The sequence below is a fragment of the Eucyclogobius newberryi genome, unplaced genomic scaffold, assembly GCF_026437365.1.
Source record: "Eucyclogobius newberryi isolate DKJ021-1_F unplaced genomic scaffold, fEucNew1.0.hap1 SCAF_495, whole genome shotgun sequence".
Classification (NCBI taxonomy): Eukaryota; Metazoa; Chordata; class Actinopteri; order Gobiiformes; family Gobiidae; genus Eucyclogobius; species Eucyclogobius newberryi.
In genome coordinates, this window is record NW_027316162.1 from 22937 (window position 1) to 46761 (window position 23825).

Consider the following 23825-nt stretch of genomic DNA (forward strand, 5'->3'; position numbering starts at 1 on the left):
GTCCTGATTTCAGCCACAGTTTCAAACACCTAATAAAGGTGCTCATGTCAGTCTGCAGTTTTAAATGTGTGGGGACATGACCTCCAGCAGTAACCTTAGAATAAAACAATAAAAGCCTACAATATGCTACAGTATATGGCATAACACATCTATCTCCATGGAGAATTTTCAGAAGTATAGTTTGAACTTTCTCAACGTGGAGGAGCAGCAGCTCTACTCCGAGCTGCTCTCGTGGGAATTAGCTCCTCACGCCATCTCTAATCATGCTTTCGTTGACATGTATATAGCGTTTTTGCTGCGCGTTTAAAGCGTTTTTGCAGTGCGTTTGAGCGCCCGGAATTTCAACCAATCGCCTCCCAAACCATTCTCTCCACCTGCCGAAGTTTCCCTTTTGAACAACCTTTATTTATTCATTTGTCTGTGTATCGCCTGGTTGAAATGTAGAACGATTCATTTCACACGTCCGTCTTGATGGATGATTTGAATGCCAGGCTGAACTCTGCATTGACATCTGCCACTGCTTGGGTTTTGCATGCACTAATTCAATGTCTCGCTGAACTTTGTGCCCCAGTTTGAACCAAAACTGTTTTCTCTCGTTCTCTTCACTTTCAACATAACCCAAAGTCATGCATATTGAAAGCTGCTTTTCTGTGCTCTCTTGCCAGGGTCACTGTAGATAGAAAGCTACTATCTGCGTCCCCAGGCTTCACTTAAGAGAGGCGCATGAGAGGCCAAGCCCAGGGACAAATATGAAAAAGATATACATTGGCAAAACCGCCCTCAAATCGCAGCGAAATGGTAAACATCAGAAACGAAGGTAAGCTCGATAGACGTGACCTCTTACCATACAGGGCTCTGAAGCAGTTATAACAGCATTGCATTGTCATTAAAGGGGACATTATTATGGTTTGATGGTATCACTGTAAAATCTGGACAGGTAGTATTTTATTTATTTAATGTCTTTATTTGTTCAATAAAAAGGCTATTCCATTACGGCATCATGTACTTCTGAACAAATTGATTAAATGCCTGATGTCTTCTTCTGAAAATAGTGCAGATTAATGCATTTTAGAAGACAAATACATCACTTGGATATATTTGCAACATGACGCTAACAGATACTTTCTGTAGTTTGTAGTAGTTGTTGTGTTGAGGTAAAGGCAATTTGAAAACGGAAGTGATGTGAGTGACAATGAGTCATATTAAAGTATTTTAAACATGTATGAGCACTTCCTGGGTTCAAAAGTCTTATTCAGAGGATTGTATTTTTATCAGAGACGACTTGTTATTGCCCAATTCGACATCGATTTTTAAACTGCGTATGTCCAGTTACTTTGGCAGAAGCACTGAAGTTGCTATGGTAACTATAGTTGGGACATACCTATGTTTTGTAAGATAAAATTTACTCTTGGAATATAAACAGTTTTCCTGATAAATACAAACTCAAAATCTGTTGTAACTTTGACATTGTCTGTGTTCCAGTGTATTACAGTACCAACTCAATCAAGTAATAAAAACAATAGAAAATGCAGATCCATTTCAGTTAATTTATTAACCGGAATATTGTTGTTGCTTGAGAGCGGATTTTTGCTTTTGTTGCTCCGTGTAGACATTAGCAACATTAGCATTACAGTACCACACGTTTGCTGCAGAAGCTCAGAGGCATCACAGAAGCAGGTTCACACACACTGGAGAGAAACTAAAGGAAAATTAACACATATTATCACTAAAGAAGCTGCTAGTCAAACTTAGATATATCAACGTTTAATTATTCTATTTAACTCAAGCTAGTTTAATGAAGGAGGAGCCAAAATGAGAATGGGGTCCAAATTGGGCAATCACACTGACCTCAGAAAACAGCTTTACATCAACATTCTTGACTGAAAACTTAACTTGGAAGAATATGTCCCTTTTGATGATAATAGGCTAATGTAAATGGAATGATTGATTGGAATTGGAATAGTTTGGTGTTATGCAGTATTTATGCATGCAGTGCTGTGAAGGAGCCCTGGTTCAATTCATTCAGCTTATGTAAATTCATCCATTGAAATCCATCCATCCGAGTCTCAGTATTCATCAGTCATGTGTCATGCAACACCAACATCACACAAGCATCACATCAGCATCACACCAGCATCAAACCAGCATCACATCAGCATCACACCAGCATCGCACCAGCATCACATCAGCATCACACCAGCATCACACCAGCATCACATCAGCATCACACCAGCATCAAACCAGCATCACATCAGCATCACATCAGCATCACACCAGCATCAAACCAGCATCATATCAGCAACACACCAGCATCGCACCAGCATCACACCAGCATCACACCAGCATCACACCAGCATCACATCAGCATCACACCAGCATCACATCAGGATCACATCAGCATCACATCAGCATCAAACCAGCATCAAACCAGCATCACACCAGCATCACATCAGCATCATCACACCAGCATCATCACACCAGAATCATCACACCAGCATCACATCAGCATCACCACACCAGCATCACACCAGCATCACACTAGAATCACACCAGCATCAAACCAGCATCACATCAGCATCACACCAGCATCACACCAGCATCACACCAGCATCACACTAGAATCACACCAGCATCAAACCAGCATCACATCAGCAACACACCAGCATCGCACCAGCATCACACCAGCATCACACCAGCATCACATCAGCATCACACCAGCATCACACCAGCATCACACCAGCATCACACCAGCATCAAACCAGCATCACACCAGCATCAAACCAGCATCACATCAGCAACACACCAGCATCGCACCAGCATCACATCAGCATCACACCAGCATCACATCAGCATCACACCAGCATCAAACCAGCATCACATCAGCAACACACCAGCATCGCACCAGCATCACATCAGCATCACACCAGCATCACACCAGCATCACATCAGCATCACACCAGCATCACACCAGCATCACATCAGCATCATCACACCAGCATCACATCAGCATCACACCAGCATCAAACCAGCATCACATCAGCAACACACCAGCATCGCACCAGCATCACATCAGCATCACACCAGCATCACACCAGCATCACATCAGCATCACATCAGCATCACACCAGCAACACACCAGCAACACCACAGCATCACCCCAGCATCACACCAGCATCACATCAGCATCATCACACCAGCATCTTCACACCAGCATCACACCAGCATCACATCAGCATCACACCAGCATCAAACCAGCATCACATCAGCAACACACCAGCATCGCACCAGCATCACATCAGCATTACACCAGCATCACACCAGCATCACATCAGCATCACACCAGCATCACACCAGCAACACACCAGCAACACCACAGCATCACACCAGCATCACACCAGCATCACATGAGCATCATCACACCAGCATCATCACACCAGCATCACACCAGCATCACACCAGCATCACATCAGCATCATCACACCAGCATCACACCAGCATCACACTAGAATCACACCAGCGTCACACCAGCAACACACCAGCACCGCACCAGGATCGCACCAGGATTGCACCAGCACCGCACCAGGATCGCACCAGCATCACACAAGTCACATCAGCATCACACCTGCATCACACCAGCATCACACCAGCATCACACCAGTATCACACCAGCATCACACCAGCATCACATCAGCATCAAACCAGCATCGCACCAGCATCACACCAGCACCACCACAGCATCACACCAGCATCACACCAGCATCACACCAGCATCACACCAGCACCACCACAGCATCACACCAGCATCGCACCAGCATCACACCAGCACCACCACAGCATCACACCAGCATCACACAAGCATCACACCAGCATCAAACCAGCATCACATCAGCATCAAACCAGCATCACACCAGCATCACACCAGCATCACACCAGCATCAAACCAGCATCACACCAGCATCGCACCAGCACCACCACAGCATCACACCAGCTTCACACCAGCATCACATCAGCATCAAACCAGCATCACACCAGCATCACATCAGCATCACACCAGCATCAAACCAGCATCACACCAGCATCGCACCAGCACCACCACAGCATCACACCAGCATCAAACCAGCATCACACCAGCATCACATCAGCATCACACCAGCATCACACCAGCATCACACCAGCATCACACCAGCATCACATCAGCATCAAACCAGCATCACACCAGCATCACATCAGCATCACACCAGCATCACACCAGCATCACACCAGCATCAAACCAGCATCACATCAGCATCACACCAGCATCAAACCAGCATCAAACCAGCATCACACCAGCATCACACCAGGATCACATCAGCATCACATCAGCATCACATCAGCATCACATCAGCATCACACCAGCATCACATCAGCATCACACCAGCATCACACCAGCAACACACCAGCAACACCACAGCATCACACCAGCATCACACCAGCATCACACCAGCATCATCACACCAGCATCACACCAGCATCACATCAGCATCACACCAGCATCAAACCAGCATCGCACCAGCATCGCACCAGCATCACATCAGCATCACACCAGCATCACACCAGCATCACATCAGCATCACACCAGCATCACACCAGCAACACACCAGCATCACACCAGCATCACACCAGCACCACCACAGCATCACACCAGCATCACACCAGCATCACATGAGCATCATCACACCAGCATCATCACACCAGCATCACACCAGCATCACACCAGCATCACATCAGCATCATCACACCAGCATCACACCAGCATCACACTAGAATCACACCAGCGTCACACCAGCAACACACCAGCACCGCACCAGGATTGCACCAGCACCGCACCAGGATCGCACCAGCATCACACAAGTCACATCAGCATCACACCAGCATCACACCAGCATCACACCAGCGTCACACCAGCATCACACCAGCACCACCACAGCATCACACCAGCATCGCACCAGCATCACACCAGCACCACCACAGCATCACACCAGCATCACACCAGCATCACACCAGCATCAAACCAGCATCACATCAGCATCAAACCAGCATCACACCAGCATCACACCAGCATCACATCAGCATCAAACCAGCATCACACCAGCATCACACCAGCATCACACCAGCATCAAACCAGCATCACACCAGCATCGCACCAGCACCACCACAGCATCACACCAGCATCACACCAGCATCACATCAGCATCAAACCAGCATCACACCAGCATCACATCAGCATCACACCAGCATCAAACCAGCATCACACCAGCATCACACCAGCATCGCACCAGCACCACCACAGCATCACACCAGCATCAAACCAGCATCACACCAGCATCACACCAGCATCACACCAGCATCACATCAGCATCACACCAGCATCACACCAGCATCACACCAGCATCACACCAGCATCACACCAGCATCACATCAGCATCAAACCAGCATCACACCAGCATCACATCAGCATCACACCAGCATCAAACCAGCATCACACCAGCATCGCACCAGCATCACACCAGCATCACACCAGCATCACACCAGCATCAAACCAGCATCACATCAGCATCACATCAGGATCACACCAGCATCACACCAGGATCACACCAGCATCAAACCAGCATCACATCAGCATCACACCAGCATCACACCAGCATCACATCAGCATCACATCAGCATCACACCAGCATCAAACCAGCATCACACCAGCATCACATCAGCATCAAACCAGCATCACATCAGCATCACACCAGCATCACACCAGCATCAACCCAGCATCACATCAGCATCACACCAGCATCACACCAGCACCATCACAGCATCACACCAGCATCACATCAGCATCACACCAGCATCACATCAGCATCAAACCAGCATCACACCAGCATCACATCAGCATCACATCAGCATCACACCAGCATCAAACCAGCATCACACCAGCATCACACCAGCATCACACCAGCATCAAACCAGCATCACATCAGCATCACACCAGCATCACACCAGCATCAAACCAGCATCAAACCAGCATCACACCAGCATCACACCAGGATCACACCAGCATCAAACCAGGATCACACCAGCATCACACCAGCATCACACCAGGATCACACCAGCATCAAACCAGCATCACATCAGCATCACACCAGCATCACACCAGCATCACATCAGCATCACACCAGCATCACACCAGCATCACACCAGGATCACACCAGCATCAAACCAGCATCACATCAGCATCACACCAGCATCACACCAGCACCATCACAGCATCACACCAGCATCACATCAGCATCAAACCAGCATCACACCAGCATCACATCAGCATCACATCAGCATCACACCAGCATCAAACCAGCATCACACCAGCATCACATCAGCATCACACCAGCATCACACCAGCATCAAACCAGCATCACATCAGCATCACACCAGCATCACATCAGCATCACACCAGCATCACACCAGCATCACATCAGCATCACACCAGCATCACACCAGCATCACATCAGCATCACACCAGCATCACATCAGCATCACACCAGCATCACATCAGCATCACATCAGCAACACACCAGCATCACATCAGCATCACACCAGCATCACACCAGCATCACATCAGCATCACACCAGCATCACACCAGCATCACATCAGCATCACACCAGCATCACATCAGCATCACACCAGCATCACATCAGCATCACACCAGCATCACATCAGCATCACATCAGCATCACACCAGCATCACATCAGCATCACATCAGCAACACACCAGCATCACATCAGCATCACACCAGCATCACACCAGCATCACATCAGCATCACACCAGCATCACACCAGCATCACACCAGCATCACATCAGCATCACACCAGCATCACATCAGCATCACACCAGCATCACATCAGCATCACATCAGCAACACACCAGCATCACATCAGCATCACACCAGCATCACACCAGCATCACATCAGCATCACACCAGCATCACACCAGCATCACATCAGCATCACACCAGCATCACACCAGCATCAAACCAGCATCACATCAGCATCACACCAGCATCACACCAGCATAAGTAGGCATTGTGATTTATTAATTGCGACCATTCATGCAATGATTTGTATTTGATTTCAGCAGATCTTGCAGCTCTACTCTATAGAAATATTATTGCTTTGCCATTATACATTTATTCAATTACATGTGTTTTTATAGCTCAAAAATATCTGAAAAAACATGACGAGTTAATTTGAAGTGCCATATGGTAAACTTAAATATGTACTCATTGCCTGGTTTAGCAGTGTTTCCAAAAGCATCACATGCATTCTTACCTCGAGTCTCCTCTCCACAGATCTGACCTGTAACCTCATGGCCTGGCGCCATCATTGGCTTGTTGTTCCATGCGTTTAATGCAGCAGAGGAACATTCTAGACAAGAGATCACCATGGAGGTAGTGATGGGCAGATCAATACCAAATATTGACATATTAATACTGACAGAGATATCGAAAAGGATTGATACTTGTACCTCATACCAATGCTGAAAATGTCTCCAAATAAAGCTTTTTTTTCTTTTTTTAATCAACTTTGTTTATATTTTTGTAATACATTGCTGATTTTGTTTGTTTTCCACACATATATTTACTATTCGTATTAATTCAATCAGACGTTGAAAGAAAATAATGATGGCCAACATAAAATTGTTCACAGAGGAGTTTCAGATCTATATCACAATATTTGCCATAGTAGTACTTGGTATCGGATCGACTCAAACATCAGTGGCATCGCCCGTCACCACATGGAGACAATCACGTGACAGTTCCGTCTCCAGAAAAGATACATGATGCACTTCTTTTATTCAACTTTAAATATTGAAATGGTAATTGAGTCAAATGTAAATAGTAAAACACCAGAGAGTCCAGTTTACATGTAAAGTCTGTGGTGGTTGCAAGTCCAGGGAAATGCAGCGCAGCAACCAATCAGAGATTACGCCACAGTGACGTACCTAAGTATTTCATTATCTGGAGAAAGGACCAAAACAAACCCTGGAAAAAATGGGATAAAAAATGGATCATAAATGAATTGTGTCCATGTTCTGTACTGTCCTTCAAATGTTGAGTACTCAGAAAATGCTCAGAAAATGCCTGTTTTCACTTGCCCCCTATCCCCGCTAACATCCCTGTATTTAGTTGACATTATTGGAAGAATTAAGCCCCTGAGTGATTGACTGAGTGATGACTTCTAAAATGTCATGTAACACCTTTTCAAAATATAAAAACATGTAAATGAGGCTGAGCAAAATAATGCCGCAACCCGACCGACCCGGTATGAAACTAGCCGACTGAAAAATATCAGCATTTTGTTGAAAAAACATCAAAATCTTTTATTTTTCAATTATTTCGCCGACTCACCGACCGGTCTTCCCTAAACCGCCGTGTTGAATATTTTTATCACGCTGGTAAACCTATTTTTCATCCCAAAGGACTGATAACGCACCACACAACACAAGTGCGACTTCATATTCAGTCCTCCTCATGCGACTGTAACAAAACAGAACCCATATAAGTGTCATTATATTGCCTAATACAAGTTGGTTTGCCTCTGTCTGCGCCACTTAACTGTACATAGGACATGTCACGCTCTATCAGGGTGTGAATTTGACTTTCTGGGATTGAAACACGCCCAGCAGCGTAATCACAACAAACATGGCGGCATATAGAGTTTATTATAAAAAGTGCTCTTCATGGTCACTAATCCACTCTCAGTAAAACATACAGTTGTGACAGGAATGGTTGAAAAGCTGAAATGGATAAATGTGTTTGTTACATTTGTTAATTGATCCAGAGGAGTTCAAACCTTATTTGCAGACATTGCATGGCAGTTTCCATGACTCCTCTAATCCAATGAACATTCTTTAGGTTTGTTAATACATTCAGGCCCCGGAGATATTTCTGAAGTGGTTCAAATTGAAGCGATGTTGCCTCGAGTGGATGCTGAAGAAAATGGGAAGAAATTACTTTGCAAAGCCCATTTCTGGTCACATAGGAGCTGATTGGGCTGTGGAAGATTGTATTACAACTTGTTTTCAATCAAAGTCATTCCCCATTTACCCAAATAACTCTGAGTTTAAAATCATCTGGCTTTTTACCTGATTCACAGTCAAAATGTGGACAAATAGTAGCTGACTATATTCGACAAAAATCGACAGTTAAACAATAAAATAATTTAGAAATAAAGATGCTTGATTTCTGTCCAAAATGTAGTGTTAACTTAACTATTGAACTGATGTTAATTTTATCAATATAATTGTTTAATACATTTCTACCCACTAAACATTTGACCTTCAATACAACATTACATAACATTAGAATTTAAATATAAACGTGATTTTGATACAAAGGTAGACGCTTAATACATGGTACCGATTTCGATTCATTATGATGGCTAAAATACTGCTTTTTTAACATAGAAGGGGATTTTTAAGATTACATAATTGTATATTATTTAATATTTCCATGTGGCTTTATACTAGTTCTGATTAAAAATAAAAAGCAAAAAGCTATTAATAAAAGATAGAAAAAAAATTCAGTACGATACTCCTATTGTGTCAGTTATTGCTCTTGATGTTCTGATGTACTTGATACTATATTTATTTTAACTTTGGAATATTTGTATTACTTTTTCACATTTCATTTTATCTGCGATCTGACCAGTCTGAAGTGGGTTGGAGGTTTTGAAAAGTTATGAATGACCTTTTTAACTAACACAGTTTCTATGTCATGACAGCGTCTGGATAATTTACTTTTACGCCAAACAGAATGTTTATTTCACTTTTGTGACACGAGTAAAGGTGATTCAGAGTGTTTGACGTCTAATCTGAAAACTGGTCTACAGACACTATGTCCTTGTTTGGACAGGTCTGTCCTCCTCCTCCTGCTGCTCCACCACATGGAGTCGGTCTGCCTGCTTTTAGAGCCAACTCACCAGAATTTTGGCTAAACAGTGATCCTCAGAGGAAAGAGTCCCAGCTGCCTCTGCTTCCTCAGCCATCCTCTGCCTGTCATAGAACACACTTAGAATAGCCTCCGTGCCTCTTTTTACTGAGCAACAATAGACGTGAAATCATTACTGAAATTCTTATCCTTTTTTGGTTGTTTGTTTTTGTATTTAGGGGCAAATAACAAAAGTACAAGAAGCACTGAATTCAACCCTATTTTCAAACCACAAAAGTTGTATGGAAGTATGTATTTAAGTCTATATCTAACTAGTTCCTAGCTCACACAAAGCCCTCTGGCCCATCCTTACAGATGCTTGATTTTTGTCTTAAAACATGATAAACATAGATCAAAGGAGAGGGGCCTGCGGGCCAAAGCTGGCCCTGGAGGTCTAATTTGGTGCATGAAGGGAGGTTGACATTTATCTAGAGTATCCGTTTGGTTACATTCTGAGCTGAAAAGACTGTCAGTAGATGTAAATGAGAATAAATTAAGGCTATTCCCCTGAAAACATGTTAATAAAGATGATTTAATGATCATGTCTTTGCAAATAAACTTTTTAAATGCAACACAAAATAAGGATTTGGCCCTCAGCACGCATACGTATTCATTTTGGTCCACCGAGGAAAACATTCACTAATTGTGGCCCCCAGAGGAAAATACGTTTGAGCACCCATAACATAGATCATTTTAAACTGTTTGCAGTGGTCCAAATGTATTGTTCACTTGCTCACATGCAGTTCTACTATCCAATTATTTACCACAAATAAGTGCTTTTTCACAACTTTCAGTGGTCAGGGCACGTTTTGCCCTCATATCTTACTTACTGGAACAAAATCAATTTCCCTCAACTAAATGAAAAAGAAAACGGTAAAGCCACTGTAATATTTGTATGCCCATGCTACAACAGCGAAGTGATGTTGGGGCGGATCGCCAAAAGCTCAATCAATCAGAACGCTGCTTACGGGTTTTAATTCCGGGGTTGGCGAAAGATAAAATACACACAGCAGTCTAGCAGATACTATAAGGGAAAACTAAACTGATACAAGGAAAAAATAACTGTATCCAGGAAGAGAATATAATAATAGTCGAATAATAGCCTTTTCTTCACTTAATCAGCTCCTTGCCATTACCACGGCAGCAGCAGAACCACCAGCCTCCTCAGCATCTCAATAGACATCACAACTATAGAAACTACAGGTCAGAATTCTCTTACAGGGCCTATCCACGTGAAATAAAAAAATGGCACAAAATGAATAGTCTTGTCTGTAAGTAGAAATGAGCAAAAGTGGAATTCTTTTTTTCACAATTTAGCATCAGAAAGTTGTGCCATACTACAGCCCAACTCCATAGGCATGATTGTCGTCAGTTGAAAAGACTTTAAACCATTAGATTAATCTGACAAAACATTGTGGAGGGCGCGTTTATATCATTTCAGAGCTGGTTGAGCGGCAAAGGTAGCAGAATGAGAGCGTCTGACAGCAGATTTACACTTCTGTCTGACTTCAGAGCCGGGGGGATGTAGAAGAAAGAGCATTTGACAAAGCTAACACCAAAGCTTCAGTCGGGTTCTCGCCTCCTCCGTCATGGTTCAGTGTCCAGGAGGTGAAGATAATGGAAGTCACGGTTACACCTATGGGAGCCGTCTTATTTCTGTCTGAATGAAAGGCTGTATTCATGGGATGCTGTATTAGGTTTATCCGGGTGAAGGACTTATAAGTCTGGTCATGGTGTCTGCTTAATATCTGTGTAAATATTGAACCTGCACAAAAGAAAATGACATTATGCTAGAGCTTTTACGGCAGCGCAATATATCGCAAAAGTATCTAAACATTGGCTGACGCAATAATGATACAGACAAACTAAACATATCACAATAACAGCAAGGACAGTATTCATGATTTTCCTTTTTGGCCTTGATTTAATCTCGGTTTTGTGGTGAGGTATGCACATATCTGTTTAAAAGTATACTAAAATGTCAACATCGCAGTACTGAACAGCTCATATCGTAATCATTTCCAATACTGTGCAGTTATATTAGTGTTGTCTGTCATGTTCCACACTACGGCATTGAAGCATTTATTTAATTACGGCTGTTTTTATTGCTCAAAAAGTGAAGATGCCTCGCCACAGTTCTGTCCTATAACTTGTCTTGGTGATGTATTCTTGTCTCCATGGAGCTAGATAAGTTTAGTGCCAAATTGCGGCACTAAATATGTTATTATTATTATTAAAGTGGTAAAATAAAAAGTCAGCAGCATTCTCATATGTCTCCATTGCATTTATTGTTTGTATTTCCATCACTCACACACCAAAGCTGAATATTTGTCTGGTTCTACTGTCACTATAAGACTTGTCTGTGTCTGCAGTTCATACCACGACCAGAAGGAAGACCTGCGGAAGCGCCTGTCCTACACGGCACACAAACTAGAGATGGTGGAGTCGGAGTTCGATTCCACGCGGCAGTACCTGGAGACGGAGCTGAGGCGCGCCCAGGAGGAGCTGGAGAAGTTCACCGACAAACTGCGCAGGTGGGAAGCATGTCGCGACAAACCGCAGATCGTACAGGGAAGAGAATCACTGCATGGTTTCAAGAATGGGTAAAACAGCTCTAGTTTGGTCCTGGTTTGTGCCCAGGGAAGTTCTACTTTAGACGTAGACTTGGTTGGTCTCGCGCTGCCCGGTGGTCGAGTGGTTAAATTGGTTGGTTCGTGAGTTTGAATCCTGACGCCGACAATTGGCTGCATGTCCTCCCTTCTCTCTCATCCCCATTTCACGCTGTCTTTCTTGTCTGTTAAAGATTATGGTCCAAAAATCTTTTAAAAAAAAAAAGACTTGGTTGGTCTTGTTCGAAGATAAGATAAGATAAAGTTTATTTGTCCCACAATGGGGAAATTCCAATCTTGCAACACAAATTAGGTACACAAACAGATTAGGCCCAGAAGTATAATCATTAAAAAACAGATAACTCTTATTAAAATTCCTATAAAAAAAACCTCTCAGACTCTTTAAAAAAAATAACACTCTTATGTACAGCTGTTATATGGACAGAAAATATTGCACCAGGATGATTGACATTATGCACATATATTGCACATGATTATGACAGTATTGCACGTGATTATGACAGTATTGCACGTGATTATGACAGTATTGCACATGATTATGACAGTATTTCACATGATTATGTCAGTATTGCACATGATTATGACAGTATTGTACATGGTTATGACAGTATTGCACATAATTATGACAGTATTGCAGTATTGCACATAATTATGACAGTATTGCACATGATTAGGACAGTATTGCACATGATTATGACAGTATTGCACATGATTAGGACAGTATTGCACATGATTATGACAGTATTGCACATGATTAGGACAGTATTGCACATGATTGTGACAGTATTGCACATGATTATGACAGTATTGCACATGATGACAGTATTGCACATAATAGTATTGTACATGATTATGACAGCATTGCACATAATTATGACAGTATTGCAGTATTGCACATAAATATGACAGTATTGCACATGATTAGGACAGTATTGCACATGATTAGGACAGTATTGCACATGATTAGGACAGTATTGCACATCAAGCTGAATGACACATGTTCAGGGCTAACAGGGCTAGTCCTGCTTTAGTTATGTTAGTCAAGGTATATTTCCTGGGTATGATCGCAATTTTGTCCCACTGTTGATTGACAGCTGTAGAAATGGGGCAAATGAGTTAACACTGACGCAAAAAAAAAGTCACCACTTTGATTCAGCTAAGTAAATAAGTTTGAGCCTCATGATCAGACAATTGCTGTGTAGGTGATTGTCTTTCAGCTGCAACACGGTATTTAAACCAAACTGATGCAGTAAGTCTCATTTCAACCATGTGGAAAGACGAATCCTGTGGTCATAGAAAAGATGCTAGTGTGTTTGAGAAGGGTCAAATCATTGGCATCAAGCAGAGAAAACATCCAAAGGAGAAGCAGAAACTAATGTACTACAGATCTGAACCCAGTGAGAGTGTTTGGGACGAGCTGGAGGAGGCTTTGTGCAGTGGTCACTCTCACATCATCAACACAAGATCAACTGTAGAAAAATAATGCAACACTGAAAGGAAATACATGCTTTAATATTGTAGAAGCTTATTTAAACTATGCTAAAGTGAATGTGTGCTGCAATCAAAGCTAAATGCGGTCCAAGAAAATATTAGAGTGTGTGACCTTTTATTTCTGTGGCAGTGTATTTTCATTAAAACAATGTTATTCAACCTACTATAAAATTAATTAATGTAGAAATTCAGATTTTGTAAAGGAATATTGGCACCACAAGAATAACTGGTAATACAGTGTGCAAACATACAATAATGTGCAAATTCTGGTATTTCCAACAACAAAAACAACCAAATAAAAGAATATTACATCAAGTAAAAACAAAAACACAGCTTTTACAAGTTTCTCATTATAAAACTCTCATGTACTGATAAACACTTGCATCCCTGCTCGTGTTTGGCATCAGTTTTTACTTGGCTGCCTCTATTATCTCCCCATATTTCCTCTCTTGTTCTATCTGGACTACTTTGGCACGGCATAAAAATACAAGCTGGACTTTGCCAGGACTCAGACTCAAGAGACTGGATAAATCTCAGCTTGATTTTGCTCCATCCATGATTTTTTTTTTTTTTTTATCTGAAGAATCTGAAGACCCAACTATCACAAAAGTTTGTAGGTTTTTAGGCCCCTGGAACCGTCCACCGGACAGAGCCTTGGGATAGAAGCATACAATATAGTGCTTATAGAGTATTATTAGTAGATTTGTAGATTTGGGGACTACATAAGTGTGCCAGATAGAGTAAAATGTGATTTATACTTTCATGTAATTGAAAGAAAAAAGAAAAAAAAATCTCAAAAGCTAATATTTTCAAAGGATGAACCATCAAACTGAGAAAAACTAAGCCGTATCTAATGGAGAGGCGCTTGTCACTTTTGGTTGTGTACTTGAGTAAATGTATTTGAGCACACTTTTGTCTAATTTTTGGAAGTTATAACATACTTGTTGGAAAGTTTTCTGCCACTTGACCATAGGATTCATAAGACATTAGACCCTGAAAGAATCACGTATGTGTTTTTCCTCCCGTCTCTGCTCTGGATATGGATGCCAGTCTGATGAGGGCTGGTTCATTCGCGTTGTGCTATGTTAGCGCTGTGACAGATTCTATTTACTGTGAGCAGGGCCCAGCCTCCTCTGATAAATGGTAGTATTACAGAGCCATAAACTATGTACTTACACCGTCCATTGTTATGAATCTTATGTGACAGAAAATAAAACCGTCACATACGTTTCAATTTATAACCTCAGTGTACAGAGGCGCCGACTAAAGGCCATTATATGAACCGGCCAAATCTATTACAGTCACTCTTAGTTTTGCTTATACTTTTATATTCTAAAAAGATAGCATACAAATAAATACATAAGTATAAAAATACAAGAGATTGCAGCTTAACTTTTAGATCTTGTTTTCTCTTCGAAAGCTTCTCAGACCAGCTTCAGATTGAACAGGACTTTCTGTTGGAAGTCGAATATCTTGATTTTTGAAAACATTGTCCAGATGTCTACGTCCAAACCTTTTTTCTATATGTCACAATAATGTCACATTAATGTGACATTAATGTCTGCTACATTCCTAATAAAATGTATCAAGTTGAGTTCTCCTCTCTGGCTGGTTGGACTCACCCACTGCTCCTTGTTTTGACTGGCAGCCACCCAATCAGTCCCACAGCCTCCCCCACAGCCTCCCCCCCAGCCTCTCCCACAGCCTCTCCCACAGCCTCTCCCACAGCCTCTCCCACAGCCTCTCCCACAGCCTCTCCCACAGCCTCTCCCACAGCCTCTCCCACAGCCTCTCCCACAGTCTCTCCCCAGCCTCTCCCCAGCCTCTCCCACAGCCTCTCCCACAGCCTCTCCCACAGCCTCTCCCACAGTCTCTCCCCAGCCTCTCCCACAGCCTCTCCCCCAGCCTCTCCACAGCCTCTCCCCCAGCCTCTCCCCAGCCTCTCCCACAGCCTCTCCACAGCCTCTCCCACAGCCTCTCCCACAGCCTCTCCACAGCCTCTCCCCCAGCCTCTCCCCAGCCTCTCCCACAGCCTCTCCCACAGCCTCTCCCCAGCCTCTCCCACAGCCTCTCCCACAGCCTCTCCACAGCCTCTCCCCCAGCCTCTCCCCAGCCTCTCCCACAGCCTCTCCACAGCCTCTCCCCAGCCTCCCCCCAGCCTCTCCCACAGCCTCTCCCACAGCCTCTCCCACAGCCTCTCCCACAGCCTCTCCACAGCCTCTCCCACAGCCTCTCCCACAGCCTCTCCCACAGCCTCTCCCACAGCCTCTCCACAGCCTCTCCCACAGCCTCTCCCACAGCCTCTCCCACAGCCTCTCCCACAGCCTCTCCCACAGCCTCTCCACAGCCTCTCCACAGCCTCTCCCACAGCCTCTCCCACAGTCTCTCCCCAGCCTCTCCCACAGCCTCTCCCCCAGCCTCTCCACAGCCTCTCCCCAGCCTCTCCCACAGCCTCTCCCCCAGCCTCTCCCACAGCCTCTCCCACAGCCTCTCCCACAGCCTCTCCCCAGCCTCCCCCCCAGCCTCTCCCACAGCCTCTCCCACACCCTCTCCCACAGTCTCTCCCCAGCCTCTCCCACAGCCTCTCCCCCAGCCTCTCCACAGCCTCTCCCCCAGCCTCTCCCCAGCCTCTCCCACAGCCTCTCCCCAGCCTCTCCCACAGCCTCTCCCACAGCCTCTCCCCAGCCTCTCCCACAGCCTCTCCCACAGCCTCTCCCACAGCCTCTCCACAGCCTCTCCACAGCCTCTCCCACAGCCTCTCCCACAGTCTCTCCCCAGCCTCTCCCACAGCCTCTCCCCCAGCCTCTCCACAGCCTCTCCCCAGCCTCTCCCACAGCCTCTCCCCCAGCCTCTCCCACAGCCTCTCCCACAGCCTCTCCCACAGCCTCTCCCCAGCCTCCCCCCCAGCCTCTCCCACAGCCTCTCCCACACCCTCTCCCACAGTCTCTCCCCAGCCTCTCCCACAGCCTCTCCCCCAGCCTCTCCACAGCCTCTCCCCCAGCCTCTCCCCAGCCTCTCCCACAGCCTCTCCCCAGCCTCTCCCACAGCCTCTCCCACAGCCTCTCCACAGCCTCTCCCACAGCCTCTCCCACAGCCTCTCCACAGCCTCTCCCCCAGCCTCCCCCCCAGCCTCTCCCCACAGCCTCTCCCACAGCCTCTCCCACAGCCTCTCCCCCAGCCTCTCCCCCAGCCTCCCCCCCAGCCTCTCCCCACAGCCTGTTTGAGCAGTGATGGATGGGAGCAGCGTGGGCCTGGCAAACAGACTTTATGCCTGTCTCCAATGAGCCCTCATAATGGTTGGTTTTACAGCGCCATCCTCCATCACACCGACAGCGGCTCGTATCCTTGGCGCAGTATAAAACCTCTTCTAATCTTCCTTTACGGTATGCCTCTGCTTTCATGTTGTCCACTATTCACACCGTTCACGTCGGCGTGCTTTATGTGGCCATTAGCTGGGCTTTGTCAGTGCTCTCGTAAGACTGGCACTAGACACGCTGAAATGAGAGAGTCAACAAAGAGCTGGTGTTATGAAATCAAAATAACAGATGCAATAGTGGTGCAAAGGTCTGCTATAAAAAAAACATGTGATCTTAAACAGCAAAGTAATAGAAACAGGTCCATTGACTTCCTATTCGAAAATGCAGCACTGTTACACTATCATTTTATATCGGTATATCAGTTTATATTTTTGAAAAGTGGTTACATGAAACTTTTAACACTACATACATTAGTCAAATTTTCAAATAATAAACACACAGTGATGTTCAGTGATGTGGGAGGGCATAAGGTGTGGGTGAAAACAGGACTTTTCTGAGCACTCGAGCAGGACAAGACAGGATTACTCAAACATGCAGGAATCAATCAAACTTTAAACTTTACTGCAGACGCTGGGGAGTGGAGCATTTGTATATGACAACATGACTATAGCAGAAACATGTAGAGAAGTAAAAAACAAATATCTGGAGACATCTCAACATACTTTGTATATGCGAATGAATGTTTCTACTCTAGGCATGTTTTAGAGATGCCACAACAACATTAAACACACAACACATTAAACCATGGATAACATTCGCATATGTTTCCTTCAAGTGAGTACTTTTCATGAAATGAAATTAACACATGAGAAAGTCATGTTTTGTTCAGTGCTCCCCACAGGGTCTTAAAGCTCTCATTAATCTTTTATCGGCTGATCAAAATCTCCGGCCCCTTGTTGCCTGGGCTATAAATATCTGATGGCGTCCTCCTGAGAGGGGCTGCATGTGGATGGAGCTGTGCATGAACATGGATGTTAGACTGACTGAGATCCTGTGTTTGATCTGCAGGATCCAGAGCAGCTATGCAGCACTGCAGAGGATCAACCAGGACCTGGAGGACAAGATGCACCGCACGGTGAGTGAGAGAGCGTCAGGACACTTCAGGACAAAGATCTTCGATATAACAGGAATTCTCTCTAAACGATTGTGTCAGTTTGTCCTGTCACATTCTGTCTGTGGGGGCAGGGCTTTGTAAACATTGTAAATCAATCAGAAGAACATCACTTGCTGCCACTGTACAGTCGCAAAGGCTAATTGTACAAAGATGCAGGTCAATAGGTTTAGTCCATTCGACATCCCACCATTACAGTGGCTTACAATAGTATCCGTTCCCCTTTTCCACATTATGTCATGTCACAACCACAAACTTAAACAAATTATATTGGCATTTTTTGTGAAAGAGCAACACAAAGTGGCACACAATTGTAAAGTGAAAGGAAAATGACCAGTATACATGATATCCAGATTTATTTATTATTTAAATAAAAACTGAAATGTACAGCATACAAAAGTATTCAGGCCGCTTTTCTCTGTAATTCCACCTGAAAGTCTTTTGGGGTTTGTCTCTACCAGCTTTGCACACATAATTTGCAAAACAGATTTGATGGAGAGGGTTTGTGAGGAGCAGTTTTCAGATCTTGCCACAGATTCTAAATTGGACTTAGCTCTGGTCTTTAACTGGGCCATTCTAACACGTGAATATGTTTTTGTTTAAACCATCCATCTTTATGTTTAGGTAAGATTGACCTGTTCCCATCAGCTCTGAGCAGCTTCTCTGTCCCTGCTGAAGAACAGCAGCCCCACAGCGTGATGTTGCTCCATGTGTGACACTGGGGATGGTGTGTTCAGTGTTTTGCTTTTAGGCCAAAAAGCAATTTTTTTGGGTCTCATCAGACCAGACCACCTTCTTCCACAAGTTCACTGTGTTCCCCACATCTTCTGAAAAACTACAGGACTTCTTATGGCTGTTTTTCAACAATAGCCTCTTCTTGCCGCTCTTCCAAAAGGCAGATTTGTGTAGTACATGACTATTAGCCGCCCTGTGGACAGATTCCCTGTCCACCTGAGCTGTGGATCTGTGCAGCTCCTCCAGAGTTACCATGGGCCTCTTGGCTGCATCTTTTATCCGACCTGTATGTTTTTTTCTGGGCCGCTATGTCTTGTTAGGTTTGGAATTGTGCCCATTTCCAGATGATGGATTGAACAGTTCTTGAACAGTGAGATGTTCAAAGCTTGGGAAAACTTTTTATAACCCAATCCTGCTTTAAACTTCTCCACAACATTATCCCTGACTAGTGATTTTTTTTATTTACAGTGCCACCAAATGATCCATTTCTGCAGAGCGTAAAGTGATCTCAAACACAAAAACCCGAATCTCCCCCACTGAGGCCCACACCTGCCGTCTATAACGAGGCCAATGGGACCGGCCCATTCCACAGAGCTGGAACACATGTAAAAAGAGTAACAATAGAACATTGCAATATTTGGAAGACTAGACAGACATTAACAAATATTATCAGTGTCACTTGCAATCCCACTTTACACAAGGGAAACTGGCTTATATCATTAACAGCCTTGTCACTGATGACATCATCAGGACAGGGTTTAAATCAGGGGTGCCCACAGATTTTAGGCTCACAAGCTACTTTTATATTCGACAAAGCCCGAAGATCTATCTATAGATCTAAATTATTGTATAATTTAGTATTATTTTTATTGTCAGTATTAAACAGGTTTTTATTTTTGTTTAACCATAATAAGACTATAGAAACACAATGTAGGCTTTCATTAATAGCCTAATATTTTTTATCATATACAAATGTGCAATATAAAAAGGAGGGAGAAAATCTGCTATTTAACTAGACCATTTAATACAGAGTATTTTGAAAATAAAATATACTGACCACAACTACGCTAAATGATAGAAGGTTGAGCTTAACCAGAACTTCCTCTCTCCTCCTTCCTCTGCGCGCACTTCAGAGCTTTCCGGAACTTTCCAGCGCTTTCCGGCGCTTTGGCGCGATCGACCCTCACTACCTCTACAATCGACCGGTCGATCGCGATCGACGTATAGGTCACCCCTGGTTTAAATTAAGGGAATGGCTGGGACGTCCTCCGGTCGGCACAAGTTCATATACGAAATCGGGACGGAAGTTACTGAATTCAACATGGCGGCGACTGAGACCGGTCCAGCTGATACAGCTCAGGCAATAATTTTCTCTCTCGAGTCCAAAGCCGAAGTGTACCCTAACCCTAACCCAGTGTCTGAAGCGTATCGAGGGCCACCATATAATGATTGTCTTTTAAGATAGTGATTTGGGCCGCCATGAGGGCCGCCATATTGGATTCTGTAACTTCCATCATGTAAGGAATCCTATATGACGTATATCCCGTATGTGAACTAGTACCGACTGAGGCCCTCCACTTTTACCTCCAGGCATGATATATAGATCAGATATATTTAGTCAAACTAAAAGGGACAAGTGGAGTCTTTCAGCAATCATCAGAAAACTTCTGATTGTTTTTAATCTGTAAATCATGTAAAATGTGTGCCACTTTGTGTTGCTCTTTCACAAAAAGGCCAATACTTTTTATTCAAGTTTGTGGTTGTGACAAGACAAAATGTGGAAAAGTTCCAGTGAAACAAATACTTTTGCAAGCCACTGTATGCTGTAGTTATTCAAACATTCAGATTGTTGTTAGTAGAAACATTAGTTACAACATTTGAAGTCATGATAGTGTATGGCTAATTTGTGAACCCAATCCCAGACAAATGTATAGGTTTGGCCCGATAGACTTGCCCTCCTCATTCAAAAATGTTGTGAATGTTGCCTATGGGCCCTTTTCACGATCGGGTCTGGCTTGCTCTGGTTGTCTCAAAAGTGCAGCTCTTTACTCACAGTTCCATTTCATTCTCTCTGGGGAATCAGCCAAGTCTCTAACTAAATTAAATCAATATTTAAAGATGGGAAAGCGAGTTACACATGGATTTTACCATAATAATACTTTGCCGGAGTGTACATGTGTGATGGTAAAAGTGTTTTTGCCTCTAAACAAAAGGCTGACATAAATTAACTAACATAGAAACTAGATAACAAAAACATTTAGTGGCAAGTTCGAGGGGTTATTCCAACTTTATTCATTCTAAATTTCGGTTAGCTTGAACTTAGAGACAGAAACACCAACTTTTATAAATACTTTTCTGAAGGATTAGTATTTAAATTATACATAAAGTGACTTGTTGTCTTCTATTTGTTCTTTAAATATTGATTAATTTGAGTGAGATTTTGCAAATCCCCCAAAATGACAGGGAGTCAGTGAATCTTGTAACTGGAACTAGCCAGGCGGTATAGACCATATAAACATTAAAGATGTTGGCCAATGGAAGTACCAGTCAGTTCTTCCGATGTCTGTTAGTCTGTTAGAGTAAATGAAGTCCAGCAGCAGCACACAGCCAGCGCTCTGCCCTCTCTCGACCTGTGCACACGGCACTACTCCTCAGCTGCAGTAGTTACCAGGAAACCAACACTCTCACTGCAGCACAGGGATGACTACGTTCTATAGTCTGCACTCCAGCTCCACATGGAGAGACCAGGAGGGACTTAAATGGACGGCATACATTGTTGTTGTTTGGTGAGAGACTACCTCCAGAATCCCTCCATCTACTGTATGTCATTAAACGACAATTTAACACACAAGGAATTTAAATGAGTAGGTTAAGGGGCCATGCTGGGCATGTTCTGGGGGGCTGGACTCATTTTCATACCGCTAAAATTAGAAAAATTAGTAAATCGACATAAATAGTTTAACACTTAACACTAAGTGTTGAATTCCCAAAATAATTGCCTCAAAGAGTGGGAATGACCTCGGTGCCACCCTTAATTGGACCACCCCAGTGAAAACATCTGAACACGCCCCTCTTAAGCACTGAACATCATTAACTACATTATGTTCAAGTGAAATGAGCAGTTTATCCTGCCATGAATACTATGAACCAGGGGTGTCCAGATTTTGGCCTCAATGCGGCCCTCAGAATTTTCACTTCCACCTCAATGGGCTCAAAACAACCGAAAGTAGTACTTTTTATTTAAAAGAAAAGTTTCTTAAACAGATCTAATACTAATATTCCAAGCCTCATTAAAGGTGTGGAGGCTCGTCAAAACTAGATCAAATGCAACATTTCAAACAATTCACCTCATTGTCATGTTGTTAGTGGCCTGTTTCAAAATGCTGCCCTTGGTGAAAAAGTTTGGACACCGCTGCTTCAAACGTACTGAGGGTGCTGGGGGTATAAAGCTTCGACCCTGGAAGGGAGAGAACAGACAGTGTTATGAAGGAAATTAATGATTGGCATGTTGTGGTGAAGAGGAGGAGATGGAGGAGCGGAGAGAACGTCTAATTGAGCAGTTTGAGAGGTGATGGTTCAAAATGCTGCGATTTCCTGATAGCGACAGGAGGATAAATTATGTTTGGACAAAGAAGGGCAGAGAGAGTGCATTTAACGGAATAGAGGATTTTTGGCACGTAATCTGAGTCTCATTTCCTCGTGGCGTGGACAGCCGAGTAGTTCCCCCACATGTCAATCATTCCTTGCATCCTACCGCACACCTGCAGCCTCGTTCCCAGCATAGCAGCACGTTTCCTTGGCTGCGCATGCGTAGTTGACAGGCCGGTGTGTGTTTAAGCGAGATCCTTCAGTGTACAGTACAAAGATTACGACAAAGAAAGACTGTGTTTGAGCTGGGTCAGAAGAGACGGAAAACTGCGATGCGATCCGTGGCGCTAATAAACTAACGCACGTGTAGCAGCGAGGCTGTTGCATGCTTCTGCACAAGGTTTGATGGGAGGCGGCCACTTGGAAAGAACAGGAGGGTGGAGAGTGAGTGTAGTGAGTGTTAGCGAGTGTGGCGGGTGTGGCGAGTGTGGTGAGTGTTAGCGAGTGTGGCGGGTGTGGCGAGTGTGGCGGGTGTGGCGGGTGTGGCGAGTGTGGCGGGTGTGGCGAGTGTGGTGAGTGTGGTGAGTGTGGCGGGTGTGGCGGGTGTGGCGGGTGTGACGAGTGTGGCGGGTGTGGCGGATGTGGCGAGTGTGGCGGGTGTGACGAGTGTGGCGGGTGTGGCGGGTGTGGCGGGTGTGACGGGTGTGGCGGGTGTGGCGAGTGTGGCGAGTGTGGCGAGTGTGGCGAGTGTGGCGAGTGTGGCGAGTGTGGCGGGTGTGGCGGGTGTGACGGGTGTGGCGGGTGTGGCGAGTGTGGCGAGTGTGGCGAGTGTGGCGAGTGTGGCGGGTGTGGCGGGTGTGGCGGGTGTGGCGGGTGTGACGGGTGTGGCGGGTGTGACGGGTGTGGCGGGTGTGGCGAGTGTGGCGAGTGTGGCG

The 23825-nt window shown here is 44.4% G+C and overlaps 1 protein-coding gene across 1 annotated transcript; it reads left to right on the forward strand.

Moving 5' to 3' along the window:
• Positions 1-668: 668 nt before the first annotated feature.
• Positions 669-18604, forward strand: LOC140380603 (brain-enriched guanylate kinase-associated protein-like; the record flags this gene model as incomplete). The annotated part of the gene is made up of 3 exons (XM_072464458.1): positions 669-817; positions 12391-12552; positions 18465-18604. Coding segments are annotated over exons 1-3 (370 nt in total), but the record flags the coding sequence as incomplete, so codon positions are not given.
• Positions 18605-23825: the final 5221 nt, after the last annotated feature.